Source organism: Patella vulgata, chromosome 8 (assembly GCF_932274485.2).
Source record: "Patella vulgata chromosome 8, xgPatVulg1.2, whole genome shotgun sequence".
NCBI classification, from domain to species: domain Eukaryota; kingdom Metazoa; phylum Mollusca; class Gastropoda; family Patellidae; genus Patella; species Patella vulgata.
The window spans coordinates 26238775-26258855 of NC_065886.2; the positions used below are offsets into that span (position 1 = coordinate 26238775).

General features: G+C 32.9%; 1 protein-coding gene across 1 annotated transcript in view; it reads right to left on the reverse strand.

Moving 5' to 3' along the window:
* The window catches only part of LOC126831133 (uncharacterized), a 51796-nt gene extending 33205 nt beyond the window's left edge, over positions 1-18591 (reverse strand). The window contains exons 1-15 of the mRNA XM_050561796.2: positions 18485-18591; positions 10100-10204; positions 9618-9691; positions 9246-9413; positions 8809-8949; positions 7642-7755; positions 6650-6895; positions 5991-6129; positions 5135-5339; positions 4224-4364; positions 3320-3671; positions 2590-2893; positions 1898-2018; positions 1429-1659; positions 509-718 (exon numbers count right to left, since the gene is read on the reverse strand). Coding sequence (XP_050417753.2) covers positions 509-718; positions 1429-1659; positions 1898-2018; positions 2590-2893; positions 3320-3671; positions 4224-4364; positions 5135-5339; positions 5991-6129; positions 6650-6895; positions 7642-7755; positions 8809-8949; positions 9246-9413; positions 9618-9691; positions 10100-10204; positions 18485-18546 — 2613 coding nt within the window. The 5' untranslated portion in view covers positions 18547-18591. The remainder of the gene's footprint in view (positions 1-508; positions 719-1428; positions 1660-1897; positions 2019-2589; positions 2894-3319; positions 3672-4223; positions 4365-5134; positions 5340-5990; positions 6130-6649; positions 6896-7641; positions 7756-8808; positions 8950-9245; positions 9414-9617; positions 9692-10099; positions 10205-18484) is intronic.
* Between the last annotated feature and the right edge of the window lie 1490 nt (positions 18592-20081).

Genomic DNA, 20081 nt, shown 5'->3' on the forward strand with positions numbered 1-20081 from the left:
GTTTACTACAAATTTGTACACAGAACCGTGGATTTTACGTATCATTCGAATGAATAGAAACTTACCTTGTCTAAGTCTAAGAAGTGAACCAGATGTGAATTTTGTTATGGGTTAAATCTGCTCTATGGCACCGTTTGCAATCAGCATTATGCTTTCTCTTTGATTATTTTACTTGGCTTTCCTGTTATATACTCAGTTTCACTGTTTTTGACAATTTTTTGAGACTGGTGTGATGCTTTCTCTTTCTATATATTGCTTTTATTTTATTTGCTCTCAGTATGGCCCGATTTTGTACCAAAGCTACAAGTTGTATGCTGGCCCTTTTTTGCTCTGCAGGCAGTTGTGCACAAAGCAGGATATGAGTTCAGAAACTGTCTATGCTAATTTCATTTGATGGTTGTTTGTAATTTTATAAATGTTTGAAGTTAATCTTGAGACTATATTCTCTTTTATGAGTTTTTTTCAGAAATTTTATTATGATTTCAGATAAAAATCTACATGCACTTACATCTCTCCCTGCAAGATCCAAAGCAAATTTACTTGTATCTAAGCAAGTTTTACCAAAACCATATTGATAGAACTTAACCCCACTTTCTCTATCAAAGAAACCTTCCCAGTGGGTAAATATTTTTCTATCTTGCTGAAAGTCAACTTCCGGTGTACCATATTTTCCATCATGCACAGGTCCTTCATGAGGTGGGCTAGTATCAATTGTTATCTGAAGGGAACATAAAATGGTATTTACTTTATATATGTATCTTTCTTTAAACATACATTATGCAAGAGCTAAATCTGCCTATTTCAGGTCTTTCTTTAGGCCTGAAATGTTATCTAAATTATTAATCAAACATTAACTAACTTATCCAGACCATAATCAACTCTCGATGTCATCCCTAGCCTCAAATATTTACTGGATTAGGATCAGATTTGCTGCTTAACTTTCATTCATGATTTAATCATGAAATGGATAATCGAGACTATGTTTTTTATCGTACCGACTTTAGTAATGATCAATGCTTAGTCGAAAATTCAATCGCTAAATTCTCGGTTCAGAGTGGATCAATTTGACTGAAATTTTCAGCAAATTCCCTTTACATTTAACTATTATAGTAAGAACTGCCAGCTCTTTATCTAATCTCGCCATAATGTATTTTAAGAATTGTAATATCCCTGCAAAAAGGGAAGTTAATTCAATTTATTGATTGATAGAACAGATTTATTTAATCTCTTCGTGGACCTTTCTTGGAGGCAAGAGAACTACACAGGCTAATGAAACAATGAACCAAAATTATTAACTGATGCAACAATGGCTAAAAAGTTGGTTTTGATTTTAGGAAAAAGCAAACGGCCTTGACCAACAATAAACATCAACAATAATTACTAATACTGCTGTTGATCACTGGTTCAAGAATCTAATGGAATGCAAACCTTTTTAGTGACTGTTGTTTTTAATTTAGCTTGGTTCATCACTGTAATTACAATACGATAATCATGATCATGAGTACCAGCATTTTTATTGTTTAAGATGCCTTCACCAGCTGTAGTTGTTGTGCTTGGTTTAATTTGAAAATGGCGATGGTAACAACTGCCTAGTGGTATACAGTAACAGTTGTGTCCTCTAGCAGCTGATGCGTATTTAGTCTGGCATTCTTGAATTTTCTGGAAAATAGGAATATACTTTTCTGAAATGATTAAGTTGTTGTATTTTGTAGAAAATACAAAAGCAACAGATTTTCATTAAATAGACATTTTCAATACATTTTGTGACATGATATGAAACAATATCAACAATATTACTTTTAGTAGTCATTCCCTGAATCAATTAACTTGATTTAATAATAACGTGGGATTTACAGTCTTTATGTTTTCATCTAATTGTTTCTAACTATTATGTTACCGTAGTTTCTCCTTGTGGCGGAACATGTTGTGACCCATGTTCAATTTGAGTTAAATGATCTAATATCTTCCATTCAACAGTCTCTATACCACTATGATCATCATAGGCTACCCATTCGATACTGTAAAATATAAACATATCAATAATTTTATACTGTAAAATATATATCAATCATTCTATACTGTAAAATCTATGTACTTAATCTTTTATTAATTGATAATATCATGCATATCTATTACTAGCTGGATACCTAAGATCTGTAAGTTTGACCGTCATAAATCATGGCCTAAAACATTCACAGGGTCATGCTGGGTGGATCGCGGCAATGAAGCGTGATGGGTGAACATACACATAGATATCTTTGATTTTATTTATGAAGATATAGAGATGAGGGTATACATAGGCTATGCATGTTCCCCACTCAGAGAGAAAAAACTATATTGTTTATAAAATTTGTACTCATCAATATCATTATATTTGTACAGACAAATATATAATATCAATCACTGTGTTAATGTCAAAATCCATTATTATATACTATTAAATATATAATACAAAGGTATAAATATCATTTACAATGTCAATATTACACATTCTGTACCTTCAAATATAGAATACAAAAGTGACAACATATTCATACTAACAATTGGCAATAAAAGAATAAATGAACAAAAGTAACAATGTGAACTTACACTAATTTATCAAGCTCTTCAACTCCATGAACAGCCAGATCAACCTCATTTCCTTTTGTTAACCAGAGATTTTCAACTACAGGTGCTGTACTGTCGAAGTTAACATATATCATTTCCAATCTGAATTTACCCACAATATCGACAGCACTTACAGCATATGCCAAGGTATCCCCATCTTTCACATTTGGAGTTATTGTGACTGTTTGCTTTATTCCTATGTCCTTAAAACTACTATTAGGTAACTCAAGCATGGTGCTTCCACCTTTATGATCCGTTTTAAAAGCAGTAAGGAATTTGACAATACCTAAAAGAGTGAAGAAAATATACAAGGATTATAAATGAACCAATGTCCAGAAAAGACACCAAAAAAACCCAATCAGAAATAACTTGTACAGTACTGTTAACAAAGTAATTATTAGGAACATAAATCTATAAATGAATAAATGAACCTTGTTACCATAAATAGAAAATGAAATGAAAATAATATGGAGTTTAGCAGTGACTGGACTAATTAAGAAGGGACCATACATAGCAGTTAACAGACACGACTTGCAAACACATTTTCTTTCTATATATGTAATCTGGATAAGACATTTATTGTACTCAATTTTTTCATTAATGTTCTTCCATGTGACTCTTTTGGACTCAATTTTAAAAAAAAAAACAACTTTAGATCATGTACGTCCATCTTACCAAAGATGTGTCACAATAAAAAGCTAACAATATGTACCTTGAACATTATCAACAGCTTGTGTTGTTCTCGATCCATCATTATCATCATATTGAGACTCTACACCAGGTTCAGATTTAACTGCTGCTAGAAACCGACCATTGTGATGTACAGTGTTGATAAATCTATTAGTCCAACTGATTGTAACAGAATTTAAATTAGTCTGCCATTTGTAATTGGTAGAAGAAAGAGCAGACGTGGCTCTAAGAACACTTCCCTGTGTTGTGTTTACAGAAGATGAGTCATCAAATATAACCAATCGTCTGGCTTTCTTATAATTACCAGCTTTATCATAGGCTGATAAAATAACTGAATATACTGCTGTTTTAGGGAATGTAACAGATAAATCTCTCTGAAAACAAATAAAATGAAATGAAATGATATGAAATGGGATTTAACCTCCCTGAAAGAATTAAAGAAAATAACAACACTTATATAAATCTAGAACAACAATTATATAAATCTAGAACAACATTATACAAATCTATAGAACAACAATATATAAATCCATAACAACAATTGTGTAAATCTAGAACAGCAATGAAATAAATCTAGAGAACAACAATGACATAAATCAAGAACACCAATTGAATAAATCTAGAACAACAATTATATAAATCTACAGAACAACAATTATATCAATCTAGAACAACAATTCGTGTATCAAAAGAAAAATATGATATAAATAAATTTATTATTAATAAATGAAAGACATTTCAATTACTAATTAAAAATATCATATACACTAATCGAAAACATGCACACACTGCAAATATTATACAGTAATCGAAAATATTATACAATAATTGATCATATTATATGATAATTGATAATATTATACAATAATTGATAATATTACACAATAATTGTCAATATTATACACTAATCGAAAGTTATTACTCACAGAAGTTGTTCTTGAATCTATAATCCTTTGATTGGTTCCAAGCTCATTACCTACACGATGAAGTTCAAATAGTTCATATTCATAATCTTTTATTCCAGAATCAGTGTCATTCCATCCATCCCATGAAAACATTTTAGTGTTCTAAATATAAAATTCAGTGATTTGATCAAGTGTTGTGTAGCGTAATCTTGAAATTAAAGAGGGGGGGGGGGGTTAACGTCCACTTGACACAAACCAGGTCACTTCGGGACTAAAATATGGTTCAATTTTATTTCAATAATTCGCTTGCGTGTAGGGGTCTTTAACAGTAGGGGGAAACCGTAGTACCCGGAGAAAACCCACGAGGTTGGACAGGCGACCTTACTCCTTGTCACGTACAACCGGGTAATCGAAACCACGCCAGTTGACCTGAATGACATACCTTATGATACAGCACGCACGTGCTAAGCATTCGCCCCCCCCCCCTCGAGATTGTATCAAGCTAACAAAGTAATATTGAGGTGTAAGGGACTCCATCTGCTCGTCGCTGATATAATGAGGCCATGGTCTACTCAGTAACCTCCAGCTTCAGACATCCGGGTCTAAATCATTGGTCCTGTTAACCATAAGTGGTAAAGCGGATTTAGCATTTGGCAGGCAATGCCAGTCTCCCGTATTCGTAAATTACGGTTTATGTATTGACGTAACTAATCACAATGCAGGATATGTACTAGAAGTTGAACTTATGTTTTTTTTTATCTTATCACAGTAGTTGAACTTATTTTTTTTTTTTATAGAACTGCCCTGTTATTTTAACTTTTTATACGGACTGCTTACAAAGTTTGGAGAGATATTTGAATATATGCCTTAAATATACTATACAAGTCAGTTTAGTGCTTTTTATCTGGATTAGAATAAAAACGTTTGCTTACAGATCGAGACAAATCTACATCAGTCAGCATGGTTTTGGTACAGCCTAATTTAGGTTTACAATGGAAAGGATTAACGGTATCAAAGGTTATGCTAAATCTGCTTGTTTGAGATAAGCCTGTAAGATAACTTGTTTCCACCAATTTAGTTTCTTTATTTTCAATCTTGATAAAACCTCCATTGTTAGCAACCATTGAAAATTGTAGCCTGGAATTGGTGAAAATTGGAGTAGATTGTAAAAGTAGTTGTCAAAAAACCTATTATTGTCAATTTATCATAAAGATGTAACAGATTTCTTATAAAATTGAATAAAGATAGGCTACGAGGCAATGAAAGATCGCAGCAGCAACATCGTCCGGCAGTCCACGGGGGTTGTATTGTATTTTAGGTGATACAAAACACTAAACTCTCACCAAAAGTAACAACCTATTAAGTATTCATCAGGAATAATCAAAACTTGATTGGCCCCAATTTCTTCCTGGTGCTTACATATATTATTTACTGGTACTGAAATGATAAATTTAGCTATTCGAGCAATTGGCTTCGCATGTATACAAACACGAAGTATAAAATTCAAGTCAATTAGATCATAACGTCTTCTTCGTCTCAATTATCTATTTCAGGACCATCGAATGATAATTTTAGCCTCTAGCGCGCCTCCAAGATGTTTCAGATCGATCAATGGCAACATGTGTCTTCGACGCGTGACCTTAAACGCTGTGTATAAATGAAAAGTGAGTCAGGTGATGACCTTAGCCTCTAGAGCGGACGGATGGATGGAAAACTGATAAATTTAGCCTCTAGAGCGGACGGATGGATGGAAATGTGATAAATACTTGTTAAAAGAATAAAACATACCATTCTCTGTGTACAAAGGGCGGAGATAACTGCCCAAAGTTTGTTAACGTCTGTGCACAGGTAAAGGCTCCTTGGTTTGGATTTGTCTTGTTGGCACCACGACAGGAAATGTCCATATATTTTCTTGCATATCTGCCGACTAAGAAAAAGACAGTTTGCTAGATAATGTATTGAAACATTAACACTTTATAATCCCTTCCCTAATCTAGACATCAGGATGTTATTAAACACTGATAGCTGTCATGATTAACGAAAAATAACGTGTAGCAAATTTTCATATCAAAATATTGAACCATTTCGAAATGTATCGGGGATTTCTCTTTTATGGATGGTATGAAGTAACTGTCCTCTCAAAACTAGACAACACAATCTGTTTAATTAATTTCATGTGGGTTGTTTTGGCGTCAAGATCTAGATGAACCAATTCCCGTTTCCCTTTTGACCTAAACATTTACCTTTGAAAACCAAACGGGATATTGGCTTAACCTACGATTGTACAATTTAAACTGTGGAAAGATATCCGTTGCACGGAAAAAATCAACATCGTAAATATAACCAGATAGGCGACCAGGTTTGTCACCCAAAGATAAACAGAACGAAGGAAAGAATTGTGAGAAGGACATTGGGACTGGTAAAATATCAGATTTTAAAGCTTTTACCCCTTGCAATCTGTAAACTACCACCAATAATACCAACTTTAAAATCATTGATATATGCTTGACGAGAAGGTACTTGAGGTTGGTATTCAGCAGTAAATCTATAATTAAGACTGGTGGGGTTAACATTGTTGGTCCATACAGTATCTTGACTTGATGCTTTATTAGTATTAGGTGGAGCATCAGTTTTTTCTCCAGTACTGGCTGTCAAAGTTGCAATATTCTCCAAAATAGTTGGTCTCGCCGTAACTATAAAGATATTTTACAAATCATATAAATTAGGCTATTTAATATTAATGATGCCATCGCATTTTATGAATTTTGTCATCAACACGGAGACAGTATTACCCCTGTTGTGGTCACGTGCTGCCATTTGTTAACTTGCATTCCAATCAGCATGATGTTCTATGAGCTCCATGAATATTATGTTAACATTTATGTCTAATGAAGATAACATACCATACTATCCGATTAAACTGTCTATTCATTAAATGTGATCAACCCATATTCAGTGGCGTGTAGGATGTATTGCATGGATTTACTACAATATGTTGTCTTAATTAAAATTTAGATCAGTTTTCTTTCAATTTTAGCATGTATTGCATGGATTTATTAACTATTTGATGATTACTACATTGTGTTGCCTTAATTAAAATTTACATCCGAACTATTATTAGACCAAATCTGTAATTCACCCACATAGGAGACTACTTCCAGTTTATTGGGAAGAGTCGAAAATATTTGACCAATCTCGCATCCCTTTCCATCGCCCCCTAATTATCAAAACTAATCTTCAGTTGATGTTATCTTGACAAATTAGACATTAAATTAACATTTGAATTGGATTTAGGACATTAATAACATAAATGTTAATGTTGCTGATGTTATCAAATATGCTATATGAATAAAAAAAATAAAATAAATATATGAGGTATATGATGTCAGTGAAAATTGGTGGTGATGGGCAAACAATAAATTGTCTATTTAACACTTACTCCTGTCACATTTTGTTCCAGTAAACCCTGATGTACACCTGCAGCTACTTGCAAGTTCTGTTGGGCAGCTTCCTGGATAACATGGGGTACTACTAGACCGCCATGAACACGCCTCTGAAATAATTAGATTTATTTGTTTATTTTTATTCTAGTTATACTCAATTTCTTGAAAAGTCATAAATTTAACAGAACTAAATCGCTTCAATAATTAAGGATGACAAAAGTAATCTAGTATTGTATGAGTAAGTATCAACCAACCAGTTGAGCTGTATAGACAAAAATCATTGAAAGCAAGTAGGAGTAATGTCATGTGCATTTGAAGTTACTAGTTTACTACAAACATATGACGGCAATTTTCAAATGTAGCGATACTTTTTTAATCTCTCATCTGGTCTTTTTAAGTTACTGGACAAACGATCATTTCTTTCTATAATTACAAAGTCGGTGGTAATACCGAGATGTTATTGAGTATTACATACAGCTCACATTAAGAGTGTAAAATAGTCTAATTCACATTTTTCAAAATCTTGAATAAATACTTCATATGGACATATTTGAGGCTTTGTCTCTTGTGTTATATTCCATGATTCAGTGTTTCAAGTTTTCTGGACTAATTTTTACTTATACTATCATAATCTGAAAAGTTTTATCATCGTGTTGTGTTTTACTTGTTTAATGTAGATAGCCAGTAAAAACTAGACATGGCAGGGTTATATTCTGCTTTAAAGGAATAACAAATAAAAATAGTTAAGACATTTGTTATCTTTTAAATATTTTGTAAAGACTAAGAATATTATTTTATTATTATCTTGAACCATGTGGCTTTTGTCCCCAAAATACATTTAGGATCGCACAGCCCGCATCCCCTTAAAGCAACTCCATTGTCCCAGGGACATTATATACGCTTATTTATCACATATTCCGCCAATATTAGCCCTACTCTCCTACAGCTCCTTCCCACACCCCATCTCGCAAAGCGAAACAGTAGTCCTAGGGCATGTTATACACTTATTTAGATATTTGCAGTGCTACGATTAAATGTTTTACTAATCTATAAGATGATCATAATTTATATCAACATTATCAAGTTTCCCTCTAATTTTAAGTATTGCTACTCCCAGCCCCCGACAAGTAGTCTTTTATTTAACTTTACTTTGAAATACTTACGGTTACATCTACGTCTATCGGAAGATACAACGTAAGCTCTATATCCAGCCCTCTCACTAACAACACCTTCACATCGAGAACATCTCTGGTTATACCCGTTTGTGCACGTTTCTAGATCGCAGTAGGAAATAGCCGAACACACTACATGTAGATTAAAAATAATAATATTAATCTGCATGTATCAATAGACAAATCCTGTGATGATTGGTGTAGTGAACGACTAGTACAAGACATGATATGCTTAGCATTTCTAGATCACCCACTACGTCGTCGCAACATCGACCTCCTAGGTAATGCACCAGCTCCTCGCACACTGAGCCACCGTGGCTCCAAAGATTTGCATTAATACCAGGAATAATTGAACTGGAGCTATGAATATTATTGCTAGATATAATACTAGGGTGCCATACATGCAGTCAATAATCTTGTATACTTACTGCCACATGTAGATCCACTTGAATAAAATCCTTTAGGACAACTACACCGATTAGGTGAAACACATGTACCTTGTACGTTTCTTTGAAGAATACCATTACTATATTTTATGTGTGAGTTAGAAAAATAGTTATCACAGGCTGCTGGGTCAATCTTTCCTCCACATACAGCTGTAAATAGTAAAACCCATAATATATGCTTCTACTTTAATGCACATTATTCTGGTAAAATACACCCTAAACTTGTCCTAATCAAAGACACCTAGTCACAGACACTTCTTGATTAGCTCGAACTGGGATGTATATGTTCAAGATTACTGGGGTTTCTTTACTATATTAATATTTTTATTGGTGATATTTTGAAATAGTGTTTACCGTGATCACATGCTAACCCAGAACTAACAGATCTCCACCCACTGCAACAAACGCCCTTACTCCTGTATCTCGTTCTGAAACAAAAAACTAACAAAAATATAATAAATTCTATAATGAAAGCTCTGTTTAAAGTATCCGAGAATTCCTATAAGTGTGCACGAGACAATATACCGATAGTAACAACGCATAATTTATATAACTGGCTAAGCTGATAATACCATCTACGTAAGTAACAGGCTACATACTGGCTGTTGTGTTCGATGTCAATATGTGATGGGTGGTGTATTTGATCAAATTCACTGTCACTAGTTGTGTGTGCGACCCGTTATTTGATATCCTCATCTGAATATGTGCAGTTACTTAAATTCCATAGAAACCGAGAACGTGAACCTTTCCTACGGACGTGGGATCGCCTCAAGATGTATATGATAACACATATTACTATAAAGAACTTGCTTGTTAAAATTATTTATTTCCATTACCTGTATCTTGTGCATCGAGACCAACCGAACAAGCCACATGATGTTGAGGTTTTAGCTTTGTATGCCTGCTGAATTGTGCATACATGGCTGGGAACAGTTGCAACCCTTCAAGTACAAGTATACAAAAGTTAATTTAATATGTCAGTTAAAAGAAGAAAGAAATTCATCAGAATGTTACCGAAGTTAACAACCCTACCGAAATTAAATAATGTACCATTAATTGTTTTATTTTAATGGGTTAGATTTTGGCTAATATTTTCATATGAAAACTTGAGAACACTAATATCCCCTGTTCTCCACATATTGTTCATTAAAGCGTCATTATGTAATATTAGATAAAGATCTGACAGTTTTCGCTAGAATATGTAAAAATAGACAACGAAAAGAGAATAATTCTGAAAATTTCATTCAAATTACTTCACCCTTACACTGAAAAAAAACTTGTGTTGAAACAACACAAACTTGTGTTATTTTCAACACAAGTTAGGTGTCTCTATTTAACAACACAATCTTGTGTTAAATGCTGAAACAACACAAAACTTGTGTTAAATGTTGAAACAACACAAAACTTGTGTTAAATGTTGAAACAACACAAAACTTGTGTTAAATGTTGAAACAACACAAAACTTGTGTGAAAATCTACACATTATTTGTGTTGAAATTTCTGAAACTTGTTTGTGTTGAAATTTCTGAAACTCGTGTTGTTTCGTACAAACTTGTGTATAACAAAAACCTGTGTTGTATTTTACCAATTTATATCCAGTATAGCAACCTTTCGAATGCAACCCCTTCCATTCGTTCTGTTTAAACTGTAATTACTGATAAATGACATAATAATTTTGTTTGTTAAATTATTATTTATTCAATAAATGATATGAAAAAATAAATTAATGCCTAATTAATACCAATACAGACATCTCGAAGGTTAATAAACAAAGTTAATTCCAATACTAATAAAATTGTGTTATACAATGAAAAAATACCCCCACCCCCCCATTCCCAATTATTAAATAAAAAGTAGCTATTTAAATTGAAAAATAAAGCACCGAGACATTTGGAATATTAATCAACAAAGTTAATTTCAATACTAATAAAATTGTGTTCAATAGTAACAATATCCCCCCACCCCTCAAAAAAAGCTATTTAATTTTTTTTTACAATTAACTGAGAATATAATATATATGTTCACAATATCCCTACCCCATGGTCCCAAAACATACATTTTAAATATATCTAAATTTAATATCAACCAAACCAAGCACTAAAGACATTAATAATGCACTAATGCACTATTTAATTTTTTTTTACAATTAACTGAGAATATAATATATATGTTCACAATATCCCTACCCCATGGTCCCAAAACATACATTTTAAATATATCTAAATTTAATATCAACCAAACCAAGCACTAAAGACATTAATAATGCACTAAATTGAAATACTTTTAAGAAAAAAAAGTCCCTTTAACAGATTAGGAATTCAAAATTTTCTACAGTATATAAATGGGAACTAATAGATAAAGCACAGGCAAATAATTATAGATAGATAAAATAAATATAGCATAAAAATCAAACAAAATGGAGAAAATTAAAAATTTGTAAAACAAAAATTGATTAATTAATAAAACCATTTTATATAAAAGAGGCATTAACATTCGAAATGTTCACTAAATGTTTAAAAATAAAGGTTGATTTCATCCTACAATAATACATTTTTATAATTATCGAATGTTACTATTAATTATTGATGATCCCTCTATATTATTTCAAGTTTTCAGGCCAAATCTTTAGTGTTTAGGATTACACTGAATTCTATATAATGAAACAATATTAGAGATGGTTTGGTGTTTGACATTAAAAACAAAAATGTGATTAAAAAGGCAATATAACTTTTGGGTTTCCACAATAAGATCTGTAAAAGAATTTGATGACTTTATATTCAGAATTTAGAGTTGTTTTCTTTCTTTGGTATTAATATTCACTAAATAGATATAATTCTCCAAGGATGTTCAAGTGATTATTATAAATACACTTATCGACAAATGGGGTTTTGATGTGGATTTAACTTGGTACACCAGTCATGGGTATAGAGTTATTTAGGGGGCGGGGGAGTTGAAAAGAGCATAATTTAACAATATATTATATTATTTTGAGACTCATATGTATGACTACATGCGAATGCAAAAGGCGGGGGGGGGGGGGTATTTTAGTCAGGTAGCATTATTGCTTACTCATATACACCAAAAACACGTCATATCGCCTAAACAGATGTTTTACGCCAAAACGCTTCAACTTGATTGATTGCCATGTTTTTGGTGTATATTTATATCTTTTCTTGGGCGCCGAATCGAACTACGGCTTTTAAAATGTTCCAAAATCGACGTAAATTGATTTTTTCAACGTTAGTTTGTATACAACGATGAGCACATGAGTGAGTAGACTGTGGGAAAGTTACGACAACTCATTTCCAGGCGCCATTTTGGGTCCCAATTATGACGCCATAAAAGCTATGACGTCATGGCTTCATACAGGTTTACATACCAAAATTTGTTTTTTTCTTGCAGTATTAGACGTTGAGGGATAATATAACGTTTTACCCTAAAAAAAAATGCAAAAGAAACCAATGCAGTTTGGTTCAGTGATAAATATATCAAACAAAATCATACCCAAAATCGGGGAATTTTCTGAGAATGATATCTCGTAATCAGTGTGTTTTACTATTTACTCGTTGGATTATAAATGATTTCTTTTTAAATTCCTCAAACACAGAGTGATTATGAAAGCGAAATGTGCCGAAAAATCGAATTTGACAAACGTCAAATTAAAAAAAAGAAGTATTTGTTATATGGTGCCGGGCGTTTCTTTCATAATGGCCACCAAATTTGGTAATATTATTATTATTATTATTATTACAGCATATTTATAGCGCGCCCTTTCATAAAACATGTTCAGGGGCACTCTACAAAGTGACAATGTAATCATAAATAAACAACAAGATTATGGACATGTTAACAATTGTATACAGAGTCAGTTAAAAGCCTCATTAAATAAATGTGATTTAAGTTGTTTTTTAAAAGAATATAGAGATGTACAACATCTTAAACTAAATGGTAGATTATCCCATAAAACAGGTGCTTGATAACTAAAAGAGACTAGTTGAACAGTTTTGGGCTTTAAAAATAGTTTATCTGATGTACGTAATGTTCGACCATTATATCGTGGTTATGTACGCGAAATGTGCGGAAATCGAATTTGACAAACATCAATTAAAGAAATGTATTTTCCATGTGGTGCCGGGCATTTCTTTTAAAAGGGCTACCGAATTTGGTAATACATGTATAAGGCAATTTAACAAAAAAAACATAAATTTGGTAGACTAAAAGGGCATCTCTTAAGATACGTAAGATATGACTTTTGCAATGTCCTTTATATGGTTTTCGATGTCTCTGAATTTGAAGATAAATTTTGAAAATACAAAATAGCAGCAACACCAATTGGCGGATATTAAATTATCGTCATTTTTCCTGTTGGATATTAGATAGTGTCTCTTAAGCATGATGTACACTGTAGTTCGATGTACCCTTTAGTTCAGATATAGTCTCCAAACCGTGTTTACACTGACTGTAGTTTGGGTGTAGTTCGTCAAATGAAGATGAATTTTACGATACAAAAAAATGAATATATTGTAAACGCGCTTTAAATATCTGGATGCGATAGACTTCGTGATAAAAAATTCAAGGTACATTATATCATTGGCAATAATAAGATCCAATTTTAGTTTTTAGTTACACACTGTGAACCACCAATAGATGTTTTAATGACAATAAATCATAAAATGTATTCAGCTCGACGTAAGACATAAATAGATACAGTTGGTTTAACTTGAATAGAAGTTTTAATTATCTATGCTGCATATATATGCATATATCACCTTGATGTTCATATCGTCTTACGTATTTGTCAACATCAAGGTTAGTGCGATTTAGCTCCTTTAAAAGCGAATGCAAGTTAAATATGTTTAATCAGAGGCGGATTCAATGGGGGCGCGAGGGGCGCCCCCCCCCCCTAATTTTCAACAGTGCCCTTTTTTACGGCTGAAAGTGCCTTTTCTCAGACTCAAATATGTCGACTCAAACACACCAGTCTGGGAAATAGCTCTTGGAATGGCTACAGATGCAAGGAAATGACGGATAATTTTCTTGGGGACCCCCCCCCCTCAGCGGCAAGCCCCGTCTCCGCGGTCAATGCCTTCATTTTGCAGCACCCCCCCTTTTCAAAATTCCTAGATCCGCCCCTGGTTTAATAGTACTTTTATCTAGTGTATCTTTTATTTTGATTTTTCTTATAGAATAAGGCTATATAACAATAATGTGCGCTTCTTGTTGTATAATACTAATAATAGTATGTTCAGCTATACTTTTCGTTTAAAAAATGTATTTTTTTTGTCCTATATACACTTATTCGCTGAAATCTATGACATCCAACAATATAATAGGTCATATAAATAGATAATAAGTTTGCATGACGTCATATGAAATTCCTGGCTTCACAGTTGTCGCAACTTTATCTATACACGGCGTTGCGTCGACCAACCATGCAATGTGAAGTAGATGTCAATATGGTTATGTGCATAGGAGTACGAGCTAGGGGGGGGGGGGGGCTGGGAACCAAATGCTGGGAAAATTTGGGCACACAATTGTACTTTGTAAAAGTTGTATAAAAAAATATTGTGTTCTTGAATGTGTCCAATTTAACAGCGAATTTATTATTATTATGTAACATATTAAGAACCTAACTACATTTTTGGGGCACCAACCACCACCGCCCCCCAGTCAAAAATTTCCCCGTACGCCTATGGTTATGTGTAAGAATATTCAGTTCAATATACTCACGGTGTATGATTTTATTCATACTTCAATTTTAGTGAGTTACTTCTGCAACGTTTTTAGAAAAAATTGCTATTAATTTGGCCAGTACTGTAATAGCAAGTGTATAAATATTTTCTGTTCAGTCTGTACACAGTACCATATCTGAGAACCATATTATCATTTCTGCCCAAGGCTCCCTGTGATTTATAGTTAGCAGTGATACAAGGCAATTACCAATTTTCCGTGCTCTTGGCCTGAAGAAATAAAATAATAAAAGTCAAGTTTTTATTATTATGCAAGTGGAAAAATACAATTCTTCATGGTATGATTTGAATAAATACAACTGATTTGAAGTTGGAATTATTATTTGTCTAAGATGACTGGGCATTTACAAATTGAAATAGCTACTCTTCATCAAGAAAATACATGAATATTTTTCCCAATTCACCTGGATTTTATTGTAGGTCTTTGTACGTGAAATAGCTTTATTTAACGTCCGCTTCCACCGAAGTGGTATTGCAGAAAATTAACAAATTCGGATTCCCTTTTAAAGGAATTAGACTACACTATCGCTGGATTGTATTATATTCAAAATGGCGCCCAGAACACAAAACAAACATTGCAATTCAGGGCGGACTGGTGTCGAGGTTGTATCCTAAGAATGATTTTTTGAATATTTAATCAAACAGAAACACAATTATGCACATGCAGTTATGATATAATATTAAATTAGCTTACCTCAAATACCTCGAAATATACTGTTTGGTCAGTTTGTCCGCCCGCCATATTTCTATTAGTCACACATCCTTCGGCCAATTAAAATGGAGGTATATTTTGTTTTAACCGAAACGAAAAATTTGCGTTCTAAATACATTGTATTAAAAAATACCAAAATCACAAACCTGATATTCATATTTTCTGACAAACTTTTTTCACAACAATATCACTTTTTTCGATACTAATGCTTAATAATACAGTTAACATTTGCAGTACTACAGGGTTTAATACCGCAAAATTACTTCAATAAATATTTCTTTCTTTGTTTTAAGAGTAATTCATTTTAATTGGTCATTTACATGTAAGAATAAATTTCCAATTTCGATTAATGAACCAATTAAATTAAATAAAAAGATTAACTCGACTATTTCCACGCCCATTCAAACATTTTTTTAAAACGTAGATATAACACAATTGTTATTGTCTTTGATGTGTCAAGTTTATTGGGGCGATATCAATCAGACACTTCCAAATGCAGACATTGTAATAACCTGTCTCTGTATATTGTCTGAGACAAGATGTGAAAATAAACAAAGAGTAGAATCAGAATAATCTTTTATTATATCTAATTAAATAAATAGTTTATATTTAGATAATAATTGACTAAAACTTTGATCTCTTATATCAGTATACTGTTATAAAATACGTTGTTTTAAAAGAGATATTAAATGCATCGCACGATACAAACATTGCGATTTCTACTTAATGTTTGTAATAATTAATATATCCTTTTAGATAATTAGAAATATTAAAAAATAAATCAAGTGAATTACTCGACATTCAAATTCAGGAAGAGTGGCTTTACATATAGGCTAGTGATAAAGGAACATAATAAATGTTATCTTTAATGTCGACGTAATTAATTATATGGAAAAAAAACACATAAGATTTTATAAATGTACACAAGTTTGTGTTAAGACATTGAAAAAAACACAAACTTGTGTCATTGCAATGCAATACAACACAAACATGTGTTAAATATTTTTAACACAAGTTCTTGTGTTGAGATCCAACACAAGGGTTTTTTCAGTGTAGACTAGATATCGTTGATACAATTATAGCCTAGCCTCGATTGTCGTTGTTACGATAATAAATAAAGTTTTGATTATCCATTTTGACAGTAACCGCAAAAAGTTTTTAAATCTACATCGAGAGTTGATTATGGTCTTGGTAAGTTAATTAATGTCTAATTAATAATTTATATAACATTTCAGGCCTAAAGAAATATCCACAATGGGCAGATTTAGTTTACTAGATGATTATTTTATTTTTTGATAGTTTAAATGTTTATTTATGTCTTGATAGATTACATTTTTATTGTATTGTTTAATAGATGTTTATTTTATTTGGTTTAAACATATTTTATTACCATAAAGTAAAGGATTGGACAAAAGTTACATAAACCAATAAAAACATCCCTTCCTCCATAAGTACATGAAATTATTCAAGATAACAAAAGGTGCAAAATAAAGAAGAGATTTCTAGATTCCCACTGAAGAATAAATCTCAAGATTGACAAAAAGGATCACAAGAAATAATATCTGAGAATTATTCCAGACAAAATATCCAACGATTGCAAGAACTGTTGTTGTGGGGCTATTTAAAGCTTAAAGTAGCTAAGTCTCTTACTCAATACCAATCAAAGTCTTCGACAATGAAAACACAAATAAAATTATTTTTCAATTTAAATCAATATTGATGTTATGGTCTTACCCGGAAGGGATGGGCTTCGGATATCCAATATTTAAGACACAATAAACATTTTACCATCGGTACACGAAGCTTGTACCATAATGCCTTTCCACGCCATTTGTAACAAAAGAACTCGAAGAACGAGGCTTGACATATTCCACAAATCATGTCAAACGGTGACGGCATATTCTTATCTGGAGAGCATAACTTTCATCAAATGTTCAATCATATAAAATATAAATGTTTATTTAGATGAACTGAACTTATTGAACTTCAGCTGTTTTTGATAATAGTGGCTATTCACCTCTCTATGCACATATTCGCGTGTTTTCATTACAGACTTATAAATCACATATTTTACAGACTAGATATGACCTGTCTACATTTATACCATGCAGTAAACTCATAATGATGACCTTGTCTGTTTGTGAGACTCAATTCCTTATTTGAAGTTCGTAACCGTTCGTACATTTTCCGTGTTGTTGGATGCTATATAACCACGAGTTTACTGACAGTAAGACAGACGGAGGAGCAGAGAGAAGCAGAAATGAAATGGGGTTTAGCGTCCTGCTGTTCTGCTCCGAACTGGGCTAATGAAAACGGGCATACGTCATACAGTGTGGTATGAGGGAAATTTTGCCCGGACAGCGGCACTACGGCCTACTCTTATATCGAATTCCAACTGTCAAGGGATCTTTTACGTGCACGCCAATGTGTATACGGGACCACGGGTTTTCATACCCTCCGCCCTGCATCACTGACAAGAGGGAGCCACGCCGGAAAATAGGGGAGCAGAAACGAGCGTATGGACTTACCCAAATTCAGCCGCTGCCGTGGCAGTTGGGCGGAATCAAGGTTGTAGAGTAGCAATGTACCGTGTTTGTATTCTTATTTATGTTCCTGTTGTATTTATGTAGATGTTTCATATTCTGTTCCCGAAGTAAATGAATCCTGTATTTATGAAACTTAACTCTGTTATTACTACATACCTGTTTATGTCTTAAAATATATATATATATGATTAAACCAGTCAACAATATTCTTACCTGCCCCGGACTTTAAAAATATACAAAGCAACAACTAACAAGATTAATAATTTCAAGTACATGATCAGTGTATTTCTATCGTTTGAGAAGGCTATGCAAATGTGAATTTATTTAATGCACGGATCCCGGATGTATATTCAAGTTTGTTACTGTAATGTAAAAAATATGCGTTCATACAGCATTCTCCCTTTTTTGTTTTTTTTTCTCATAAGAATGTGAATCAAATGCATAGATGACGAGACCCTGAGGTCACCCGTCTTGGTGTCTAGTGTTTAGACATGGTTATATTGTTAGATGGCGTGTATGTATATAATATGCTAAATAATCGGTGGGGATATTGCTATAGCGTGTTGAAAATTTATTTAGTGTACGTTTGAAGCTATCGCGATTTTTGTACTCGAGACTGGGTAATATTGTAAATCCTGACTATTTTGTAAGGACTGTAGATCTATAGCCATACGTTCCCCTTTGTTCAGGTTATGTCGTATGGTTTCATTTTGTATTTTATGTTTCAGACCAGGGTGTTCGATTTAAATTTATCCAAATATCTGGTGTAAATATTTCTCAACAAGCGCTCTGAAAATGAAGGCATAATAATATGGCCATTTTCGTTCTTATAATGATTAATCGAGAAGGTGTATTAAAGGCTTGAACTGAAACCGCTAGCCACATAAGCGCTAGCCGACATTTTAATTTTCAAATATATATACACATTAATTTGTCAGTTATATACATGTATTAAACACACTCATTTGGTGCATCCTAACATAAAGAAACAAAACCCTTGAAAAAAACTTTATATTCAACATTTTGTGTAATTGAAATCGCTAAGAACATTGTATAATTTGACCAGAGAGAATGGCCATAGCAACCATTGTCAGACCAGCATTGAAATGAAATTTATTTATTATCTTTCAAATACACTGACGTATTATTATTAGTGTGTGTTTCAATATACCAATATAAGCAACATTTCGTGAAGATTCCAAATACCACTTTAGTTTCAATGGAATTTTATACATAAAAACGTTTTGGTATCCGTAGTTACCTAACTGTCGATCGGAAAATGAGTAGGATGTTAATTCCGAAATGACGTTTGGTCTGTAGTAGAAAGCGTACAGTTCGACGAAAATTCCAACTGAGAAAACGACAAGAATTAACATTAAACGGGAAGTACGAGCAGAAACGTTTTGTTTGTATCTCCTCCTACAGTTTTTATCCTATGGCCACTTTGACATGATTTGACATTTAAACTGATTTATGGGTTTCACCTTTACATGGAATGACATAATGACCCCCCTAAGAATTTGAGAATATATTTCGGAAGTTTTATCGGTCATTCATACTTATTTAATCAATTAATTCGAACGAAATTGCTCTGGAAGATAGAAGACGATGAGTGCTACATTGTGTCTCAAGAATTTTTCGGTTAAATGTCGAATTAAGGCAAATTGTTCGTGAGAATCATATTAAAATCCTCGGAGCTTTTTGAGAAAATGGCATGTAAACTTTGATAAACTTTAAAATGACCAGTTACCTTGTTTTCCTGGGTTTTTTTTTAATTCGCCAGAGTTATGGTTACTCTGCTAGTGGCCTT